We start from the raw sequence: 23,349 nt of genomic DNA, 5'->3' as shown, positions 1-23,349 counted from the left end.
GTTGAGGAAACCAGCAGAATATTTTATTTACTTGAATGATTTCCCCTCTTTATAAAGATTTTCACTTTTTTTCTTCTCTTTCTGCATCACCACCGTCCCGCTTCTCTCTTTGATGATAGAACACACAGACTCTTTGGCATGTAATTGGAAGAACACGGCTTTTGAGATAAGACTTAGTTGATGGAAGGTACACAAATGCTTCACAAATCTAGAATTGATCTGAAATGTTTGACATCAGACCTCTAGTGGACTGCGGTGTCATTAGAATTGGAAAAATTACAGTGCTGCCAGGATCATGGAGTATGGAGTCTCATGATTTGAGTTTTTCAAATATTCACTCACCAAGGCAGAGAAATATTACTGAGATGTTTCTCTTCTAAAAGTCACTAATGAAATAGTTAATTATGATAACTTTGAATGGACTCTAATGTTTTTGCTGATTCAATCTCTGACTATTCATGGTCCTAAAACATTTCCATCTGGGAAAAAAATCTTTCATTTAGTTTTTTCGTGGCAGTGTGCTCATAGGACAAAACCAGTCCCACAAGTCAGCATAAACAGTGGCCTCAAACTTCTGAGCATGAAAATGAGAGGCATCTTCTAGGTGAATCACTGACTCTCAGGGCTGGAAAGAGCCATAGTTATTGACCTCACCGCACCATTGCTCTGCTCAGAGGTGAATATGTGTCTTATCTCTAGATGATTTTATGTCACTGAGGCTTAAAGTTTATATACTTTCATGGAAATGGACCCTCATGTGTTTTTGTTGAGTGCCTACCCTGGGCTGGGAGCTGATTTCTCTGAGACATCTAGTTCTGTCAGGTGTGTCACCAATAGTTTCCAGCATGTGACTTCACAATGGTGACATAAAATGTTAGGGGAGGATCATGGTAGCACACCTTCTTGGTCTGCTCATGGCCTAATGGGATAGTCTCTAATGAGAGACTTTATTTATTTTTATTATAATTAACAGTTTAATATTCAATAGACTTTTGGTAAGGTTGTTTAAGTTTATACAGCATTGTTTTGTATGTATGCATAATAATGGCTACTTGCAATTGCCAATAACTGGAGTGATACAAGATAGACTTTAAAACTATTACATGAAATTCAAATAATTATATATCATTGTCTTATTATGTGCGAAGCATTTGCTCATTTAGATTCTAGGATATGTGTAAGCCTCGGTGTTCTCTCTCCTGTCTCTTTCTCTCTCTCTCTGTCTCTTGGTGTCTGTCTCCTTAAGGGTCTTGTCTCAGTCATTTCTTCAGCTGCAAAGTGACATTTTCTTGGTCTGAGTTCTTTCAGGCCTTTATGGTGTGTCCTGGGTCATAAGTCTAGTCTCCCACTGGAAATAGTCAACGTCTGCTCTGCTGGAGTAGAACCTCATGAATTCGAGGTGCTGTAGGTGTTATGCTCAGGGTAACCACTTCCCCTTTCTGGCTATCTCTAATATATATTGAGGCTTTTAAACCATTTTGTAGACCTAAAGTTCTATACAAATGTAAAGTTGTATTATTTTCCTGCCTAGTTTTTTTAAAAAAATACACCTACAGGTAGCTGATTTTTTTCAGAATAAACCACAGGCCCTGCCCATTCCATTTGTAACATTCATATGTACTGTTTTAATGTCATATGACATAAAACCACTCATACATCTGTACCAAACACACATGTAAAGGCTATGCATTCCAACAGTGAAACAACCCAGGGTAAATTTGAGGTAACAAAACAGTGGTATATTAAATTAATCTTAGGCTATATTTTATTATGAATACTAAACTTACAGAATCAAGTCCTTTACTAAAATGAAGAGGAAGAACAAATATGAGCTTCAAAAATTGTGATCTAAACTGCTTGCTAAAGCTTTAATATTTCTACATTTGTAGTGAATTCCGGATCTTAATTGCATGGCTGCTTTTCTGGATCACATGTATGTAATGTCTTGGCAAACTTATTGAATTTTCATTTTGTAATCCATGAATCAATTGATAAATGAATGAATGAAATGGAAATATTTAAATTTCTCACAGCAAGCAATCCTGGCACTAGAGCCAAGTATAATTTTACTGTAAGAATAATTGCACTATTTATTTTCACTTTAGTCTTTTCTCTACTAGCATTGTTAAACCATGTTTTGTATTTTCTTAGTCAGGTTGGCATTCACTATCATCTTTGTGAGAAAGGGAATTAAACATCATTTTAACACCTATGTGTTTGGCTCCTTATCACACGCCGTGAGAAATTAGTTTGCTTAGAAAAATGACTTAAACACTAGTAATTCTTGTTAACTGTAAAGCTGTCCTGAATAGCTAGAGAGGGACTATTAGGCAGGTTATACATAGAAAGCCAGTTCTTGAAAGTCGTAAAGAACAGTATTTTTTTAAAAAATAAAACAATCAGGGCTTCCCTGGTGGCGCAGTGGTTGAGAGTCTGCCTGCCGATGCAGGGGACACGGGTTCATGCCCCGGCCCGGGAAGATCCTACATGCCGTGGAGCAGCTGGGCCCGTGAGCCATGGCTGCTGAGCCTGTGCGTCCGGAGCCTGTGCTCTGCAACGGGAGAGGCCACAGCAGTGAGAGGCCCGAGTACCGCAAAATAAAATAAAATAAAATAAAACAATCATTTATTTATCCACATAGATATTTGGCATTGTTGGAGGTAGAGATACAATGGTAAACAAAATAGATAAAATCCGTGTCCTCATTAAGTTATTATTTTATTGTGAGATTTAGCCAGTTGATGAATTACAGCATAGTGGTTTTGTTTGTTTGTTTGTTTTTGCGGTACACGGGCCTCTCACTGTTGTGGCCTCTCCCGTTGTGGAGCACAGGCTCCAGACGCGCAGGCTCAGTGGCCATGGCTCACGGGCCCAGCCACTCCACGGCATGTGGGATCTTCCCGGACCGGGGCATGAACCCGTGTCCCCTGCATTGGCAGGCGGACTCTCAACCACTGCGCCACCAGGGAAGCCCCAGCGTAGTGTTTTAAGGGTTTAGGTAAGAAAGAACAGGACCCTACCAGAGGCATCAAATCTAATCCCAGAGGAGTTTGACATGGCAGTAAATGCTAGTAGACACTTCTAAGGCAAAGGAGGAGAAAGGATGTAGGAAAAGGAAAGACCTTGGGTAGAGATTTTGTGGTAAAATGTAAGAGCATATTATTGTGGGAGTAGATGTTTAAAACAAAAACAAAAAAGAGGAGAGATTTTCATGTGGCTCTCAAGTCAGCCAGCTAATCTGTGGGAATATGAATCAGGAAGCTGAAGAAGGAAAAGAAACACACACTCAAGTCTGGATGACCAAGTTTTGGAAGACAAAAAGAATGAGCGCTGGGGAAGTCCACACCACTTAAAAAGATTTGCCTCACAGTATTTTGCCAGCGTGGTATCTGGAGGAGAACCGTGGCATGTACCAAAAATGCCAGCCACTATTGTAAACAGAGAACTGGGGTGTGGAATGGAGGCTCTGTCTGGAATTTCACGGAGTAGGAACCCAGACTGGGAAGACACAAGCTATACTAGATCTGTATCAAGAAATCACGAGGAACATATTTCAAAAGCAGAAGCTTACAGGCTCATCTCCAGGGTGGCTGGTCTCTAGATGAAGCACTTATGTGTCCAAAGAGTGAGCTTCAAGTACACTCTTGTGGCTCAACAAGGGACTTTTTGCTAAACAGAAATACAATGGGTGACTTGTCTAAGATGTCATATGGAGTAGCAGGCTGTGACCAAGAACCTGTGATTGTTTGATATCCTGATAAACTGAAAAAGGGAAATCTAAATTTTGTTTCTGGACCTTAAAGTGTTTCTTACTGCAAAGGTGATTTCACCTCTTTCTTAGATGAAACTATTATGCAACAGGAAGACCCAAGTAGATTCTTTGGGTCAGTTGGGGAACTTGGTTGGATATTAGGAGACTGCCAAAGCCACTACATTTTCTTTTCTTCATGTCATACATGCTCAGTTAACAACTGAGAAAAAGTTAGTCAGATAATGATATATTTGGGCTCCAACTGTGTGCCCAAAACTGCAGTTGTGCATATCTTGGGAGCTATGACACCCACATTTCAAAAGAAAATTGAGTTTCTACATGCAGAGCAGAAGCATGAGTAGAGATGGAGAAGCTTAACTGGAGAAATCTTTCAGGAGAAAGTGACTCTTAAGATGTCTCTTCCCCTCTTGTCCTTTTCTCCCTTTCCTCCCCATGTCTCTTTCATGGGAGCTGAGCTATGTGACCATATTATTTGTCATCCCCTTTTGAAGGTGAGAAGGACAATTTATGCCAGGGTAACAGGCATAAATGGGATGTGGGGTCACTCTGGCTTAGCTTCATAAGTTCTGTAAGGTCTGTACTGATGCCACCTCATCCCCATCTGTGGCATGCATCATGCTCTGTTTTCCTGTTCCACTATGTAGATATCTCTGAAATAGTGAGCAGCATATGGCATTTTAGTTATTTATGCCATGTTTGTCTCTCCCATTGAACTCTGAGCTTCTTGAGGGTAAAAGCTCTAACTTAATTGTCTTTACCAAGTATCTCTATTCCATAACCCAAGGCCTGACACAAAGAAGGTACTCAGTATATGTTTGATGAGTGAGGAACACAATAATGAAAAATTTGGAGGGAGATATGTGACAGGACTGGTGGAGAAGTTATTCCCAGTAGAGAGAAAAGGAGTCATATATATGATAGCATAGAGTTGTTGACAGTGATTATGAGCAGTATTACAAATCAATCAGCCTTCATGGAATGGAGTGCTATGTTGAGGAATGGTGAGAAATAAGGAGGAACCAGAGTTGGTGGAGTCTACAGATTGTCTAAGAGTGTCGATTGATGGCTGCTCTAAAGAGGGGTGTTGCATAGAGGAATATGGCTGCTGTTTTGTTTTCCTCTTAATGGGATAGATTGGATAATATGCCAGGTTTGCATTTGAGCTTGGAGGAATGTGTTGGGTAAGCATTAAAACTTGAATGATAAAAAGAGAATAGCTTCTCAAAGAATCTTGATACTTCTGCTTCCAGCTGAAACCAGGAAATTCAGAGGCAGCAAAAATGAAATCAAGGAAAACGTTAATGGAAATTTTGAACCTAGAAAAGGTTTGGTTTGAGTTTTGAAGGAAAGTCTGACCTGGTAAACTGCCCCCAAGTACTACTGTTATGATTTGCTGGCTTTTTATTTGTTCATTATATTTCATTTATATGATATTAGCATATTATGTTCTAATTCTTAGGGGTGGGTCCCCAAATTTGGCAGCTTTACCAAGACTTCTACATTTACTGTAATGCTGACAAAGCCCAACTACCCAGAACAGGCTTGTGCTGTTAACAGTGTGGGCTGTTTTGCCTCAAATCAGCAGTTCTACTTGGGAGGGTCTTGCAAAGTAATCTACAAAGGGTTTTCTCTGTTACTTGCGTAGAATGGTAATACTTTAATTAAAGCAACATGTATACATAATTTAATAAGTGCCAGAACTGACTTTTTTCTAATAGAAATAATAGTAAAAAATTTTTTTTGATTATCACTTAGGGGATCGTGAATTGCCAAAGCCTCAGTCTCTAAATATTTTGGTCTGCAGGACCCCAATTTCTATGAATCTATGGCAGTTCTGACTTTAGCCTGTCTAAAATGGGCAGATCAAGCTTGAAGCATTTATTGTGGGTGTAGAATGAAGGTTTGCGCATTAATCTCCTGTGTCTTCTTCTTAGAAGAATAAAGTTTCAAACCTTTATTTTTTCCTAAGAGGAGAGCTTTCTCTTAGGGGTCTGAATCTACATTCTGGGGTCTTAACTGAATTCTTTGGTAACCGATGACCTCCCTTTTGTATTTAAAGGACCCCCTTGAATGCCACTTATTTTATCTATACATGTTCCTTTAAGTTCTTACCTAAAGAGTTTTCCTCCATGTCACAAAGCTACTTACTTTAAATGCTCATTAGTACTCACTTTTTATGCTGAAATAATGCATATTTGAGTTGCAGTTTACAAATAATGATCAAAGAGTACCTTCCTCTTAATTAAATCATTGGTTAATTTGATGAGCCTTTCCAGGGTCAAATGAATTAATTCTATAAAAAGCTAATTGTCTTGACTTCCCATTCAGCTGAATCATTTCAAAATTTAATAAATAATTGTCTTTCCCATACAGATTAAAATTCTTTATAACTGAAAAAAAACATTAAAATAAATACGGTATTTACATTACAGTTTTGATAACTGTAAGCCTTGACCCACGCTTAGGTGATCAAATAAACCACAGAAGTGTTAGGAAAACTAACCTGATTAAATTAAGAAGAAGGAGCTACATTATTAATAAGTAAGCAAGCAAATTGTGGACAATTTGACTCTCTTCCAATATTTCTTTAACATTTGATGTACAGTTTAATATGTGTTTAAGACAGTTTATTTTTTTCTTTCCTAGAGAGACACCTCCTCTATGGACGGCCTGCAGTGCTTTATCGGACTAGATATGATATCTTGTATCACACTGACTTTGAAAGCAGTTATAGTGAAATATTCCTAATGCCACTCTGGACATCGTACACTGTTTCCAAACAGGTCATTGAGAAAACTGGGTTTCATGTTCTTCATGTCATTATGCTCCTTGCCTTAATGTAATGATTGTTTGCTGAACAGAATTGTCTTAGACAAGATTTTAATTTTTCCTAATGAAGGAAATCCTATATTGGATCTGTTGTAAAATATTTTGAATTAGACTTTCTGCAGTGTTCTAAAAACTTCATGGTAATAGGTGAAATAGCATAGCATACTAATTCTTTTAGGTTTTTTTACTCTGCTTGTCATGGTCCACTAGTTACAGAAGCCACCAGTATCTGGCCATTTGTTTTAATAGACTTTATTTTTTAGAGCAGTTTTAGATTCAGAGCAAAACTGAATGGAAGGGACAGAAATTTCCCATATACCCACGGCTCCGCACATGTATATCCCCACTATCAACATCCTGTTCTTTTTTAATGAAGGTTTTATGTTGGGTTTCAGTTTTGGTAAAGGTGAGGTAGGAAAGTTTATATCAGGAATTAGAAAAATTCATTTGGCAGTTGAAGTATGTTTTTAAACTCTGAATACAAATAACTACTTCTACTGCCCCAAACACAGCTTCTTATTAATTTGTACTCAGGCACATACAATACATACATAGTCTTTTTTTTTTAAATAGGAAATATGTCTATATTATTTCTCAGAATCTTATTTTTTAAGCTGTCTTCTGTGGAATCTCATTCATTATATCAACAGTGAGATTTCTGCCTTATGTATTATTGTTTTACCTAAGACTGATAAGAGAGTCCTGCTACTAAAAACATAAGAGTTAAAAAATTACTAGCTTAGTGCATTTAAAACTGAGGTCCTTAAAAAAGAAAAAAAGAGTCAATATCAGAATATGAGCTATAGTAAAAGCTAATGGGGCTTTGATTCTGGCTGTTTGGAACCAAACAATCTGGCTTCAGTATTTCCCTGTTGGTTTGGTGTTGTCTCTGCCATGGCATTGCTGACTACCTGTGACTACCATACAGGCTGAGGTCTCTGGCATCCCTGAACACCTGACCAATTGCGTCCGGCCTGATGTCCGTGTTTCTCCGAGTTTCAGTCAGAGCTGCTTGGCCTACAAAAATGATAAACAGATGTCCTATGGATTCCTCTTTCCTCCATGTAAGTTACAGAGTAGCAGGATCTGACCATTCTAGAGGGATGTTATTTTGTGGAGTCTGGCGTGTGCAACTTGGTATTTAGGATTTCAGTGGTTTTTAGGTTTTCTAAAAAACCTAAAAACCAGAGGGGCGCTCAAGAGATTGAGGAGATGAAGTTCTCTGGGAGCCTTCCAAAAGCAGCCAGAAAAGAGACCAGCTTTCACAAATCCTGTTCCCGGGGAATTCTAAAATGCAAGGGAATATTCTGTATGTCACCTGACATCATCACTAAATGAGCATCTGAAAGTGAAATAGGGAATTATTGACATAAATCTTTTAAATAATACTATAGAGGTGATCTCTTAAGAATACATGAAGCCCTTAAATTCTCTCCCATTACCTTGATGACATTTTTTTAAGTCCAAATTATGCCAGTAAAATCAAGGAATTCTTTTATAAAATACTTAGTAGACCCAAGACTAAGTAAGAAGAAAAAGAATCATAAAAATTTTTTGAAGGAGAAACTATTGAGTGAAGAAAAGAGATTGAGTGGGAAGGGAAGTAGGAAATGGTATATGAAGAATGGGATAAGTAGGAATAAAAGAGTAGATCCATGCTTTTCATGCGGTTTGGACCATTTTAGAAGATTCCTTTTTTTTATTGATGTCGATTTTATTACGTAATGGGCACTCTTTGTTTTCCCAATGTTTAGATCTGAGCTCTTTGCCAGAAGCTAAATATGATGCATTCCTTGTAACCAATATGGTTCCAATGTATCCCGCTTTCAAACGTAAGTCTAATATTTACCTAGTAGACTATTATTTGTGGAAAGAAATGTTTCTAAATTTACCACTTACCTTTCCTACCTCTCTATTCATTTTAATAATAACAATACCTTTCATGTGTTTAGCCTTTATAATGTTTGAAGAACCTGAATGTAAATTCTCTACTGCTAAGCCAAAGTATGGATCTGTGAGGGAGTTTGGCAGGTTTTTTTATCCCTTGTTTATAATTAAGAAACTGAAGTCACAAGAAGTGACCCATGAATGGCAGAAGCTGAGCTTAACCAAGTTTGTGCTTTCCTTCTAATCCAGTGTTCTCCCTATTTCAACGCTCAGTGGTTTAAAAGAGTCTTCTCTGTATTTTGGAGGCTACCTGACATTTAACAGCATCTGTATTTATTTATGGAGTGTTACAGTAAAAGCCACTAACACCTTCTTCCTTTAGGGGGATGGTGATGTATTCTGAATATTGACCCTGAAACCCAGCAAGAGCTTAATGGGTCTTCTGAATCATCAGAGAATTAAGTTCAGTTGGTTTTAGGGCTGTGCAAATTTTTTACACCCATAATTTCTTTGTATATGACATAAATATTTGTGGATGATAGTGATAAAATGAATGGTATAGGCACAGTGAGCCCCAGCCCCAAAACTGAGTTCTGGTCTCTGGAGTGTGAACACTGGCTGTGTGATCATAGAAATGCCATTTAACCTCTCATTTATAAAATTATGAGATTTGATTGCATGACTTCTATGGCTTATATGGATTTGTAACTTAATTGTCCAATGACAAAAACAATCCATTTTCTATTTCTGCTAACAAAGAATTCATTCATTTGCCCATCCATCCATCTTCCATCCATCCATGCATCCCTCCATCCATCCAACCATCCATGTATTCAAAGACAGAGAAAGCATTATAGAGTAGCTTTGACCTCCCTTTAGTTTATTTACAGTGAGCAGACATATATGCTTATAGGAAAGGTAGGAAAAGGAAACACTTCTACATAACTCCACTTTCTAAAGGAGTATTGGGCTGTGTTACATGACTCTCAGGGCTGAGATAAAGTCTCAAAATAGGACACGAGATGGTGGAATGTCCTCTACAGGCCAGGCCTCCTCAACTTGACATTGGTGAAATGGCCAACACGGTTTAGAGAAAAAAAAATGTTTATTTGATGTCCTAAGTTAGTAAATAAAGGCTTATTCAAAGGTAGAATCTCTTGCATATGAGTGAAAAATTAAAGTATGCTTTTAAAAGGAGGTTTCCTGGTTTGTTCTCAGCCCCAGTTGAGAAATGTTTCATGGACCCACGTAGATCCATTTGTCCTAATATTACATGGAATGCAGCTTCATTGAATTTCCACAGATCAGGGTTTTCTGGATTTCTTTATCCTTTACTGATGCCTTTTTGACCAAGCAGCAATAAAGGAAGCACACGGTACCACCCTGAGGCTGGTGTGGCCAAAGGCCTTTCACAGAGGGCCCGCTGTTCTTCTTCACTAGGGGAATGGTTTTTTTCACATGCCACATTTCTGCGGGTTTGGCCTTTTGACTGTTCTCATTGTTATTTCTTTCCCTCTATGCCTCTCCAATTTTTATGCTTAAGTTAACATTTGAACTTCTACCCACTGTCCTCCTTTCTTTATTGCAAATAATCATCCATGGTATTTCGGCTCTGGTGGGCTGCTCTGTCTTTCTCATTTAGAATAGAGGATCAGCAGTTGAAGCACTATGGGAAAAATGCCCAAGCCTTTTTTAATAAGGGGGGGTAAGAAATGATAGCAGCCTGAACCTCAAAACCCCGATGTAGAATAGAGCACGGTAAGTTAAATCTAACATGTTAGAGCCAACTTCTTTGGTTTGCCTTTCCTGTCCTCTTCCGTTATTCCCTTCTTTTGCCTTTTCCCTTTTCCATTCTGCCCCCTCCTTCCCCTGTGATTGACTATCGCGTAAATTGGAGCTAGCGAGGCCAAGGAAATCCTCTCTAGAGGATGACCATGAAAGTGAGAAATGAATAGCGGAGGAGAAACTAGGCATGCCTAGTCAGGGGACGTGTTTTCCAGATGAAGGGAAAAGCATATGCAAAATCTTACTCTGAAACATGTTTAGTGAGTAGGGGGACAGGAAGAAAGGCATGTACCTGAGGGGGAAAGGAATAGGAAGAAAAGTCATGGAGAGAGGCAAGGGCCATGGTGGAAAGTTGGGATTTTATTCTAATTACAGTGAGAAATCATCTGGAGTGTTAGAGATGGGTGTTGCGGAAATGTGATACAATCTGATTTATAGTGTAAAAGGATCCATCTGGCTACTCCAAAGAGAATGGGCTACAGGGAAGGAAGAGTTTCTTCCAAGGTGCCAAGTAGTCTTTGTGGTAGTTCATTGCAAAGAGGATAGTGACTTAGACCAGGGTGGATGCAGTGAAAATTGTGAGGAGTGGTCAGATTTGGAAGACTGGGATGTATTTTGGAGGTCGCACTAACAGGACTTGTTCACATGCATATGAAGTAAGGAGAGAAGTCAGGGATGAATCCTAAGATTTTGACCTGAACATCGGGATGAGTGTGAGTGCCACTGGCTATGATGGAGAAGCCAAGAGTTGGAGCAGGAGTGGAAGAAAAATCAAGAATTCTGTTTGGATAATTTTTTCTTAGATATGATTATTAGGTATTCAAATGCACCATGAGGTGGCTGGTTGGATAACATGTCTGGAGTTGCCTGGAAAGGTTAGGGCTAGAGACATAAACTTGAGAATTAGCCCATCTATGACACGTGAAAGAAGAGAAAGTAGATTAAAGCCTTTGTTCAATTTCCCACAAACACCATACTTCCCCTGTTGCACATACTATTCTCTCTGCCTGGAATGTTGTCTCCACCTCTTTGCCTCAGAAACACCCACTTGTCCTTCAGATCTCAGCCTAGTAACCACTTCACCTGCAAATCCTTCCCTGACTGGTTGGGCTACATTAAACTCCTCTACCATTGTCTCCATATCTTTCTCTTGGCCGTCTCATAAATGACACAGCTAATGCTTTAGGATGGATTGCTCTTAAGAATCACAACAGATCTGCTGTCTCTTGGCTTGTGACATTTGGCTTGTTTAATGCATCCAAGAGAGAATTTGGCCAAAGCAAGGAGTTTTGTTCACGGAGAACTGATTTTGTTTTTGTACAGGAGTCTGGAATTATTTCCAAAGGGTTCTGGTGAAGAAATATGCTTCAGAAAGAAATGGAGTTAATGTGATAAGTGGACCAATTTTTGACTATGACTACGATGGCTTACATGACACACAAGACAAAATCAAACAGTAAGCTTTTCATTTCCACGCAAACGTGTGCTTTTAAATTCCAAGATCTCACTCAAGAATATTTTTCAAATATTCACGTACTAGAGAAGAACTGATACCTCTTAAACCTGTTGCTCTTTGAATCTCCTTGTGATTTCTTCAGTTCTTTTGGACCTGTGATTAAACGAGACATTAGTGGTTGGAAAGGAATTAGGATTTGTGGTAAATAAATGCACTTTTCATTTTCATGAAAGAAAATGTATCAAAAGATTAGAAATTTTTTAAACTTTATTCTTCAACAACTCTTTAGTGGGAAGATGATAATTTTCACTTGTGTTCACTATTTGGGGGGGGACTTTTAGAATTCCTTATGTTTTCTGAGTCAGTACATTTCAATAGGAAATTGCATATAAACTTTGGTCAACACTAATTTCTATCCCTCTCTGTGGTGCTATTAGGCATATAAAAGGATGAGGCATACTCTGTTCATAAGGAACTTACAGTCTGGTGGAGAAAGTAAGAAGATATAAATACAACAAACTCATCATTTAGGTTTTTTTAAGGAGCTAATATACATAATATTTGAAGAACTCTTTTAAAAATTTATTTTTTTGCTGCGTTGGGTCTTCATTGCTGCATGCAGGCTTTCTCTAATTGTGGCAAGCGGGAGCTACTCTTTGTTTTGGTGTGAGGGCTTCTCATTGCGGTGGCTTCTCTTGTTGCAGAGCATGGGCTCTAGGCACACGAGCTTCAGTAGTTGTGGCACACAGGCTCAGTAGTTGTGGCTTGCGGGCTCTAGAGCGCAGGCTCAGTAGTTGTGGCTTAGTTGCTCTGCGGCACGTGGGATCTTCCCGGACCAGGGCTCCAACCCGTGTCCCCTGCATTGGCAGGCAGATTCTTAACCACTGCACCACCAGAGAAGCCCTCTTCATTTAATTTTATACATGCATGAAACAATTAGAGAGCAACACAAAATATGAGAGGGTTTCATTGTGATTGACAGACAGACATAAAATGCTAATATTTTTCATATATATAACTAATAAAATAGGTGTCATCCTACCCCCTTTCCAGTCATCCATAAGAGAAATTTTATCCTACTTGTACATTCATTTTATTGCTGACTATTGTCATAGTTTTCAGCTCAAATTATATTGTTAGTTCAATCATAATTTCAATATTTTGAAATGATTAAAATTAAGATAATAGAAAACCAGGTAAGGAATTATGAATCTCTATACTATGCTCTACTCAAAATATTTTTTTATGCTTTTGTAACGTATCAGTAGCACTCAGTTCTTAGAATTTTCTTAGAATTTTCTTTAGTAAATGAATTCTCTGTACCAACTGTACCAAGTTCAGGATCTCACTGTGGCTGGAAGGGCTATCACTCTGCTAACTCCTGTGTTTCCTGCCTCTGGTCCATTTTATACAAGTCTATGAAAGTTATTTTCCTGAAACATGGATCTCATAATGGCACCTCCTAGCACAGAAACCGTCAGTGGAGCATTACTGCCTGAAAAATAATGCCCAAACTCTACAACTTTGGCACTCAGAACCCCCCTTACTTTGACTTTTATTGACTCTTCCAGACTTACATTTCTACTCCATTGACCTATGCATTATGTCCCACCTCTGAGAATTGGTTCAAGCTGTTTTCTTTGGCTGGAATATCTTTTTCACTCTACCAGGTTGAGAGAAAGAGGAGATTCCAGGCATTGAGTACATGATATTCAAAGATATAGAAGTGGGTTAACACTTGTAAGTGAAAAATGACTCCATTGAGTGAAATTTAATTTTAATGACTTGGGCAATATTCACTGGCCACCATTTAAAAAAGAAAGCTACTACCTCGGCTATAGTTTGACTTTGCCTTCCTGTTTCAGGTATGTGGAAGGCAGTTCTATTCCTGTTCCAACTCACTACTACAGTATCATCACCAGCTGCCTGGATTTCACCCAGCCCGCCGACAAGTGTGACGGCCCCCTCTCCGTCTCCTCATTCATCCTTCCTCACAGACCGGACAATGATGAAAGCTGCAATGTGAGTTCAAGAACAGTGTCCTTTAGGATTTGCTGACAGAATTCATCTTGGTGTCTTAATTTATATTCCCACCCTTGAACTAGGACATACTTATCATAAAACATTTGCACTACACAAATGGGTATACAAATTGGGTCTTTAGAAAGGACCCAAAGGAAACTTTGCATAACACTTGGGAACTTTGTGCTCTAATGGCTTTTTATTTTTCAGCATAGGGGTGTGTGGGATGTGTGTGCATTTAATGTTGTTCTATTTCTGTGTTTGATTTTGGCAAATGATAGAAGTGCCCACATGTTTTACATTTTGCAAAAGACATAGATATTTTGTAAAAAGTGAAAAGTAACACAATTTTGGTAATTACTGAAATGAGGGAAGAGTTCTCAGGAGCTCATTATATCTTTCGCTCTACTTTTGTGGATGTTTGAAATTTTCATTAATAAAAACTTTTTTAAAAAGACACACACACACAGGAATATATACTTTACAAATCAGAGTTTCATTTGCTACTAGTTATGAGGGCAGATGTAACAGGTCACCCCATTCTTAAATAACACAGATGACTCTTGATTCAGTTATTCCAACGTGAAAGGAGGACGGCATGGCAAAAAAGCCTCAGGAAGGCAGACAGGATCCGTGCTCCGTGCTCCTGGCTCTGTACTAATGCTGCACTCAGGGACACATCACGTGATTACTTCAGGTTTCTTTAATGTGATGGAAATCCTGTGCTACAAGGTTGATTTTAGAAGTAATAGTCTCTATGCTTTTGTTTATATAATAGAACAGGAGATAAAATCTACAGAGGAAGATTTTCAGTCAAAAAGCAGTACTCAAATTCCTTAATTATGTAAGGTACCCTGGGAAAAATGATGGCATGTTTAACATAGTCACACTCCAGGCAGCCTTCAAGGGGGAAAGTAAATGAAACAAGCACAGAAATTGCTTCACTAAAAGGCAAAGACCCTTAAGAATAGCTTCAACAGAGATTTTCAGCTTCGTGGACAAGGCAGCAATGGGGCCATGGCTTCAATTACAGGTGAAGATTGAAGCTATGACCATCCAAAACAAAATAACAGATGCAGACAAAAAATTGAAAGTTGAAATATGGCTGAAAAAAGCTAATTAAGTTGGCTAGAATATTGGAAATGAGGATCATAGTGGGAGATAGGTTTTAAAGTTTGCATGGAATCAGATTTAAAATAAAAGTAGTCATGGTAGTAGTCATAGCGGCCATAGTAGTAGTAGTTACCATTGATTGAGTCCATGTTACTATCCAAGTACTGTGCAGGTCCTCTCATTCATTGCTTCTAATCATCTCACTACCCTATTAGGCAGGTATATATGAGCTCCTCCCCCTCCCCTTTTATTAACTCTTGAGAAACCTGTAGCTCATAAAGAAAAAGTATGTAACATGGCTACTGGTTAGTCAGTAGAAAAGTAGAACTTTAGATTCAAGACCTCTGATTCCAAAAGCCCATCCTTTTTCAAATTTATCAGATTTCTATAGTGGAAGCTTGGGGCCTTAAGACTTTTTTCTCATCGCACAGACATTAGATAACCACAGAAAATGTTTAGGCATAAGAGCAACATTGTAGACTGTGTTATGGGGAGATAAATTTGAATTGGAGGGGACCAAGCACGGTCCTCAAAGGTTTTTGGCAAGATTCCCAGGATTAAGGGAACAGAATTTGAACTGGATGTGGTCTTGGAAATTTCTAAAGGAAGGTGGAAGGCAGCAATACTGTACTGGAAGGATAAATAAGATCTTAGAAATAATTGGATGGGAGGTGGAGAAGTAAGGGAACTTCAAGTGAGAGAGGAGCTGTCCTCAATTTATTGGCTTGACTTTCTCAATGTTGATTGTTCGCAGCCCGCGAGACTAGGTAATGGTGTACCAGAGGGATGTAATGTCTCTGGATAGCATGATGTACTTTTTTGAACTTCAGTTTTACTAAAATCTTGTTGTGGGGAGGTAAAATTTTTGCAAAAAAGTAAACACATATTTTATGGAGTTAAATTCAAAATGCCATACATGTTTAAGATAAGGCAGAGACTACAAAGACATTTCAGACTTAAAGTAGGCCATTTAAGAGACACCTCAATTCCTGGGGGATGTATGTTCACGTTTCCCTGTCATTAGGGGAATTTGGTGATGCAGGAGTTTGAAAAAGGTTGTTCTGAACTCAGCTCAGAGGCAGTTCTTTATTCGCCCCGTTGTTACATCTGACAAATGAAATCCACTGATGTCCTCATACATCTTCCTCTCTGCACAGAGCTTAGAGGTATTTCTTATAGAGTTCAAGGCCAGCATGTCTCTTATTGAAGAACCCCCTGCCTACATAGACACCTGTCCTTGCCTTAAAGTCCACCTTAAGACTTCTGGGACTTGAATTCACAAACTCACTTGGGAGGAAGTCAGGGAGAAAAGGCAGGTGAAGGATAAATGTCCATAGCAAGAAAAACACTAAGCAAGTTCCTGGAGTGTGCTTTCGTTTGCATTAATGTGTAAAGTTATTTATTTTTTAAATTTATTTTTAAAGTTTTTCTTTTCCTCGCTTGGTGCACATGAACTTTTATTCGACTTTTATTAGTTTTGCATTTTGTACTAGAGTCTCCTGCAGCAAATACTTCTGTGGATTGCTAGCTAGCAAGAGGCAGAAGTCATTTTCTTCATGTGTAACATAGCCCAGTATTTTGACTAATTGGAGGCCAGATTTTAGCCTGTGAGAACCAGAGGAGAATGCCTCTCAAATGAAATTGGCATATCACTTCCCAAGGAAAGAAATAACAAAAGACAGATTTTCCCCCCAAATTCGTAGAATCCCAGCTAGCCATTATTTAAATTAGGAAAAACCTTTTCACTTCTTCTCCACACATTCAAATGACTGCATTTACAAAGGAAACATTAGACTTACTGGCCATTGAAAAATCAAATAAATGAGTTGCATATGAAAATTCTCCCGAAAATATCACTTCATGCTTACTCTGCTTACTCTGAGGGGGTCCCGACCCATTTGGAGACCTCCTACTTCGTTAATTATATGGTCACACTGAGGATTGGTCAGTACCGTTGTGGGTAGAGTTATATTTAGGCCTGTTCTTTCCTATGACTCGCAGAGATCTTGGTTAGCTTGGGTTAGGAGGGTGGGGCGTGGAGGGTTAAAATCCTTATTTCCCCCAGCCTGCAAAGCAATTTCTTCCTGTTTCTTCATTTTGCCTGGGATGGCCAGGCATCAGTTTCTTGAACCAACACCCTCCTGTACATATTTAGCACTGGCACAAGCTGCTGGAGCTCCCTGTCCAGGTCCGTGTGGGTTGGAGCTTTCTGAGAAAACCCAGTGCAGGTTCTTGGGTTTTGGTGGGTAGTTCACTGAGTCCACTTGCAGTCAAAGACTTGGGTGAGGGCATGCCTGAACATTCTCAGCCCTGGGACGCACAGCTACCCTTTGACTTGTAGAAAGACTTTTGGAAGCCATTGCAATTCCGGGGGCATTTGGGAATAAAATTATTGGCAAGGACCCTCCTGCCCCATGTCTACTGACGAAGGTAGACATTTCTCCATATTCTCAAGGTTTTCAGATCTCGTTCCTTCTTTCAAGTTCCCTCAAAAGTGAAAGAAGATATTTTTTAAATGTAAAGGACTGCTTTATCTGCACTGCCTTTTTGTTTCTACTTAGATGTGAAATAAATTGTTTAGTGTGGGGCATTTAACTGTCTTTCATCTCGAATTTGTGCCAGTGAGGCAATTTTTGGCAATTAGTTAAGACGGAAAGAGATTTCCTTCCTTCCCATCCTGGGAAAACTCATGATGTTGTTTCCTTACTTTACTCTTTTTTTTCCCCTTCTTCCTTCCTCTCCTTCCTCCTTCCCAGGGAGCTGAAGTAAGCATTATTATTCTTATGAACCAATGAAGAGACTGAGGCCTAGAGAGGTCAAGCAGCTTCAGCAAGGTCTCACAGCCAGGAAGTGGAAGAGTTGCAATTCCAACTCAGGCCTCTTGGGCCCCAAAGTGCCATGTGTATCAACTGAGCTGCTTAGAGTCGAACTCATTCAAATATCAATTCACTGCCATCTAATAGATGATATCGTTGATCTAGCACATTCTTCTGAAGGACTAGAAATGCACACACATCATTTTGTGCATTGGGCACAAGCTCTTTCCTTTCCTTGGGAGGCAGAGAAGCATTCCTAATTCCTCATGCTCTGTACTTCTCTTTGCAATTTGACAGCAGGGGAAAGAAATGCATCACTGAATTCTCCAGGGCCTTTGGTTTTCCCAATTTTGATTTATGTTAGGAGAACATATTGCATCAAAAGCTGTTTCGCACCACACATCTGGTTTATTTGGTACAGCTAATTGCTGTTGAAAACGTTCACAGCCAAGGACCAGTATTTGTGGCCCATTGCCAGCAGCACTGTGGGAGAGAGGCGGGGAGGCCAGGAAGGAATAACATGCCTTGGCTTTGGGTGCAAGAGTATGTAGAGGTCATTTGTGGACTTGGAGCAAATGGACCGTGTAGAGAAACTCCTTTGGAAAATTCTGACTCTGTACTCCCTTTCTGTTGCAGAGCTCAGAGGATGAGTCGAAATGGGTAGAAGAGCTTATAAAGATGCACACGGCTCGGGTGCGGGACATTGAACATCTTACTAGTCTGGATTTCTTCCGCAAGACCAGCCGCAGCTATTCAGAAATTCTGACACTAAAGACATACCTGCATACATATGAGAGCGAGATTTAACCTTCTGATCCTCTGCGGTGCAGTCTTATCAACTGGTGTATATTTTTATATTATTTTTGTATTTATTAATTTGAAACCAGGACATTAAAAAAATGTTAGTATTTTAATCCTGTACCAAATCTGACATATTACGCCTGAATGACTCCACTGTTTTCCCCTGACGCTTGATATAGGTAGTCTTGTGTTCTGAGTAGAGCTTGTAATAATTACTGCAGCTTGCATTTTTAGTGGAAGCTTCTAAATGGTGCTGCACATTTGATATTTGCATTGAGGAAATATCCATTTTTCAATGCACAGTTGCCACATTTAGTCCTGTACTGTATTGAAATACTGATTTTGTAAAGTTGCATTCACTTACTGTTAATTATGACAGACATATTTAAGCCTTATAGACGAATCTTAAATATAATAAATCACACATTCAGTTTTCTTCTGGTTTTATTTGGTCTTTATTTCACATAAATTAGAGTGTTTGCTTCTGGTATATTTCATGCATAAAATGTATACATTTCTTGTATTGGGCCCTCTTCCTAGTTGGATGTAGTTCACATAGAAAAAGGGACATCCTTAATATTCAACTGTGGTGGCCTGGATGAGATAGATGAGGTACATATCTATGGGAAATCAGAAGGGCAGAGGAAAAGAGGAACCAGAAGAACTCCTGAATATCCTGTCTCACCTATCGATTTCAAAAATATTTTGAAGTTTGGAGGAACAGGTTCTTTTGATCAAGTTGTTTCAAAGCTCTTATTAGACTCAACAGAGACTATATTAAGGCTATATTCTGTATAAGTATCAACGTAAGAACCAGGGAGGATATAAAGAGAAATAAGACACTGGGATGAAATATAGACGTAAATGTGTAATTAACCAATCAAAGTTGAGAATAATAAATGCCAAGTGAAAAGTGTTAGTAATCATGCAATATGACAGAAGGGTCTGAATGATAGGTGGGGTGATTTTTGATGGACCCAGTTGTGGCTTTAAGTAATAATGAAGCACAAAGCGAGGAATCATTCAGAGATTTTCAGTCCTTCTGATGTGTCAGGGAGAAAGGTGCATCTTAGTATTGCCATGTCTCTAACAGTTAGTAATCTCCCATAAAAAAAAAAGCAGCATTTTTTTTTTCATCATGTTAATTTTTACAGTAACCACCTTTTATGGTCAGTGAAATGGGTTTTTAATTTCTATAAATTCACCTTTAAAAGTAAATCTGCATAAAAGTAAAGTAAAGTAAATCCCTGGTGGCACAGTGGTTGAGAATCCGCCTGCCAATGAAGGGGACACGGGTTGGAGCCCTGGTCCGGGAAGATCCCACATGCCGTGGAGCAACTAAGCCTGTGCGCCACAACTACTGAGCCTGCGAGCCACAACTACTGAGCCTGCGTGCCACAACTACTGAGCCCATGTGCCACAACTACTGAGCCCACGTGCCACAACTGAGCCCGTGAGCCACAACTACTGAAGCCCGTGTGCCTAGAGTCCATGCTCCTCAACAAGAGAAGCCACCACAATGAGAAGCCTGCGCACGGCAACAAAGAGTAGCCCCTGCTTGCTGCAGCTAGAGAAAAGCCCATGCACAGCAACAAAGATCCAACACAGCCAAAAATAAATAAATAAATAATTTTATTAAAAAGAAAAGAGGGAAGACATTGTGTTAAATAAAAAATACATAATAACAAAAGTAAGACAGATGGTAGTGGGGATATGTGAAAAATCATGAAGGTGGTATGAGAAAAACCGATGTTTGGGAAACACAGATATGGGAATACTCTGGAAGAAGTGAACATGGTAATACTGTTGACATCTGTATTTATCCAGCAGCTGCTATAGTCCAGGCATGTCTCTGGCACTTCATATGCTTTGTCTATAAATATTGAAAAGTGAGGAGCTCAGGGAAGATTTTATGGAAAGGGGAAGCATGAAGTTGGGAATGGAGAAGGCTTGAATTGGGGTTTGTAGTTTGGGGTAGGTAGTGTGGAAGTGAAAGCGTGGGCAATCATTAGTCAAATTCATTTCACCTGCCTTCATGAATCAAAAATACGTACGTGTCCTCCAAGTGGCATGTAGCCTAAACAATAAGATGCTTGCCCAAGTTGTTTTCCAGGAACTTGGAGTCAGCTTTGTTTAGTTTGAGCTGAGCTGGTTAAGACTGGATAGGACCACCAACCCTCCAACTGGGCACGCGCGAGTGTCCACTCTCGGTGACCTTCTGACATCACAGGGCCAAAAACTCCACCTTCAAATCGTGCTAAGCGCCTCCATTTTTTAATGTGCAGAGGCCTGTGGCTTAGTTACCCCTGCACAGAATGACGATTGACTACTGCACCTTTTTCCAGTCACCTTTCCCTACAACCCTTGTGCTCCCCAAGACTCAGACCTCCCTGCTTCTTTATTTTTTAATCACATAAATACCCCGAGCTCCTTGCCTTCTGGGAGGCGGATCTGAGATGCCTCCTCACTTGGCTGCCTTTCAAATAAATCCTCTCTCTGCTGCAAAACTCAGTGTCTCAGTGTTTTGGTCTGCTGCAAGTCAGGCAAAACAAACCTCGCTTGTTAACAAAAGTATGGTAGAAATGAATTGGGATATCACTCATCATTTATTTAATATTCAGTAATGATTGATTGACCATCTACCGCATGGCAGTACCTATACTTGCTGTTGAGGTTAAAACTAAATAAGAGAAACATGGTTCCTGCTGTCGCAGAACTTGCACTTTAGTGGGAGAACGAGACCCCTTAAAAAACCCCAAGGTTTAGTTGTGATGTGTGCTGTGAGAGAATAACAGGTGCTGAGGGACAAGGGGGATGGAAAGAGAAGAGCCTTCGATGACACTACAGCCAACGCTTGAGGGATGAGAAGAAATGGCCGGCCTCAAGAACAAGGATGAGAAGGGAGAACAGGGCCAAGGACTAGGGGTGGGGAAAAATCTTGGGATGCGTGAGGGTCTGAAAGAAAATAGGTGTGCCCAAACACAAAGGTGGGGTTGGTTGGGAATAGGTCAGCAGATTCTTATGGGCCCTGCTGAGGATTCTATTCTAAGTGCAAAGGAGAATAATTGAGAAGTCTCAAGCCAAGGTATGACAACATTCAATTTAAGATTTCAGTGTATTGGCATGGATATGCAATAATTACATAGTATGCTCTAAATGTAATTCCACATAAAATACATCTGATATGAGAGGGTACACCTATTAGGTGCAGTAATTCTGCACTAACACTCCCAAAAGTAGCCTTACAAGAGAGAAGTGTTAATTCTACTTTTTAAAAATATTTGCAAACTCCTTGCTTAGCTAGATTTGCACATCACCTCAGATTGAACTCTTCTAAAAATAGGTTATACCTGAGGCTTTTGGGGAAAGCAGCTGCAAATTTAGTTGAGTACTGTTACTCTATTTTTAATCCTTAGGTCAAGTCTTTCTTTCTCATAAATAAACTCCATACCGACCACTGTATATTTCAAGTGAGTGGTTTTGCCAATAAACACATATCATTAATTGTGGGGTTATTCGTGCAAGTCTCTGAATGGACAGGAACTCTATTAAAATGAGGTCTGGAAGACTATTTTAAGTTGGGGTGTTTTTTTGTTTTTTTATTTTTTATTGAGACCTTGGTCCATTCATGCTTTCATTGAGCACGTTGCCAACTGCTTGCTAGCATGGTGGTCCTGTTCTAGTGGATGGATTCAGAAAGTGACTCTCTAACACGAGCTCATTGTAAATAGAGTAAACCAGGAAAGCAGCCACATAGTTTCTCAAGGGTAAGAACATTCTGAATTGTTTTTAGGAGTGTTGACTTAAAAAAAAAAAAAAATCTAAGCAAAAGCAGTGTTTGGTGTCAATCGGGTTTGCCCCAGATTCCAGTGCCCATTATTCCTTGCGGTGGCTGGGGAGAGGGTGGCTGTGGATGAGGTCTTGACCCCTCCTGTTTGTGTTCCTCTGACTTCAGCTGTCTCTCCCTATCTCTTTGCCGAGTCAGGCCGGGGCTGCCCTGTGGGTGGGAAGTGGTAAAGGCAACGGGAATTCTCCCAGGAGGAGAGGGATTGTATGGGATGGTGAGGAACAAGATTTAGCTGTTTGAGTTTGTAGGCTGGGGTAAACAGAACACTGCTAGAGGCTCAGCCAAGAGTGGCAGTGGTTCCTGTTTGGGCTGCACTTCTAGGAAGCACATGTCCTTGATCCCTCTTGTCCCCATTCCTGGCAGGGATGTCCAGTTTTGGCTGGAATATGAAAGTGGAAATTGTGTCCCCGTCCTATGAAATTTTGCACTCTCGTTCCTGGGAACAGGCAAAACTCCAATCCCTGTTCCCTCTAATTCCCCCTGGACTCTGTTCCCTCTAATTCCTTCAGGTGGTTCTTTTCCTGCCTTTCAGTGGAAGCTCAGGTGCTGATTAATGTCCAGCTGAACATTTGAGACCCTTGGCAGTGTTCTTTATACAAAAACGCATGAGAAATAGATTTAACTTTAAAAGTCTTACAGTATAGTGGATCATATATATGTTAAAATATAGTTACAATGCAACATACATTCAGTGAGAACAGAAGGGAAGAATCACTCTACCTTGATGTGGAAATTAGCATTTATTAAGCACCTACGATATGCCAGACTCTGAGCTAGTGATCTGGGTGACCAGATGCCTTGGACTGACAGACTTAGTGCTAAAACCTGAAAGCCTTGGGCAAACCATGATGAGCTGGTCACAATATCCCTATGTTTACATTACTTTACATTTCTATTATCTACTTTGTCACAGAAAATGCATTGTCATTTTCCTTACCTGATTTAAAAATCTTAATAATCTTTTATCTCTTTCTCCCTTAGGGCTTTGTTTGCCATTTCAGTAGTAACTCCAACCAGTGTT

The 23,349-nt window shown here is 39.6% G+C and overlaps 1 protein-coding gene across 1 annotated transcript in view; it reads left to right on the top strand.

The window, feature by feature from the left end:
- The window catches only part of ENPP2 (ectonucleotide pyrophosphatase/phosphodiesterase 2), a gene marked incomplete at its 5' end in the record, with an annotated part of 105,584 nt that extends 86,721 nt beyond the window's left edge, over positions 1–18,863 (top strand). Inside the window, 7 exon segments of the mRNA XM_081214330.1 lie at positions 5,023–5,097; positions 6,419–6,555; positions 7,530–7,665; positions 8,356–8,433; positions 11,597–11,729; positions 13,595–13,751; positions 18,317–18,863. Coding sequence (XP_081070456.1) covers positions 5,023–5,097; positions 6,419–6,555; positions 7,530–7,665; positions 8,356–8,433; positions 11,597–11,729; positions 13,595–13,751; positions 18,317–18,487 — 887 coding nt within the window. The 3' untranslated portion in view covers positions 18,488–18,863.
- Positions 18,864–23,349: the final 4,486 nt, after the last annotated feature.

Source organism: Mesoplodon bidens (genome assembly GCF_964165515.1).
Source record: "Mesoplodon bidens genome assembly, chromosome: 16".
Classification (NCBI taxonomy): domain Eukaryota; kingdom Metazoa; phylum Chordata; class Mammalia; order Artiodactyla; family Ziphiidae; genus Mesoplodon; species Mesoplodon bidens.
Note: the sequence above shows the minus strand (reverse complement) of the source record. Positions and strands in the feature narration are given on the sequence as shown.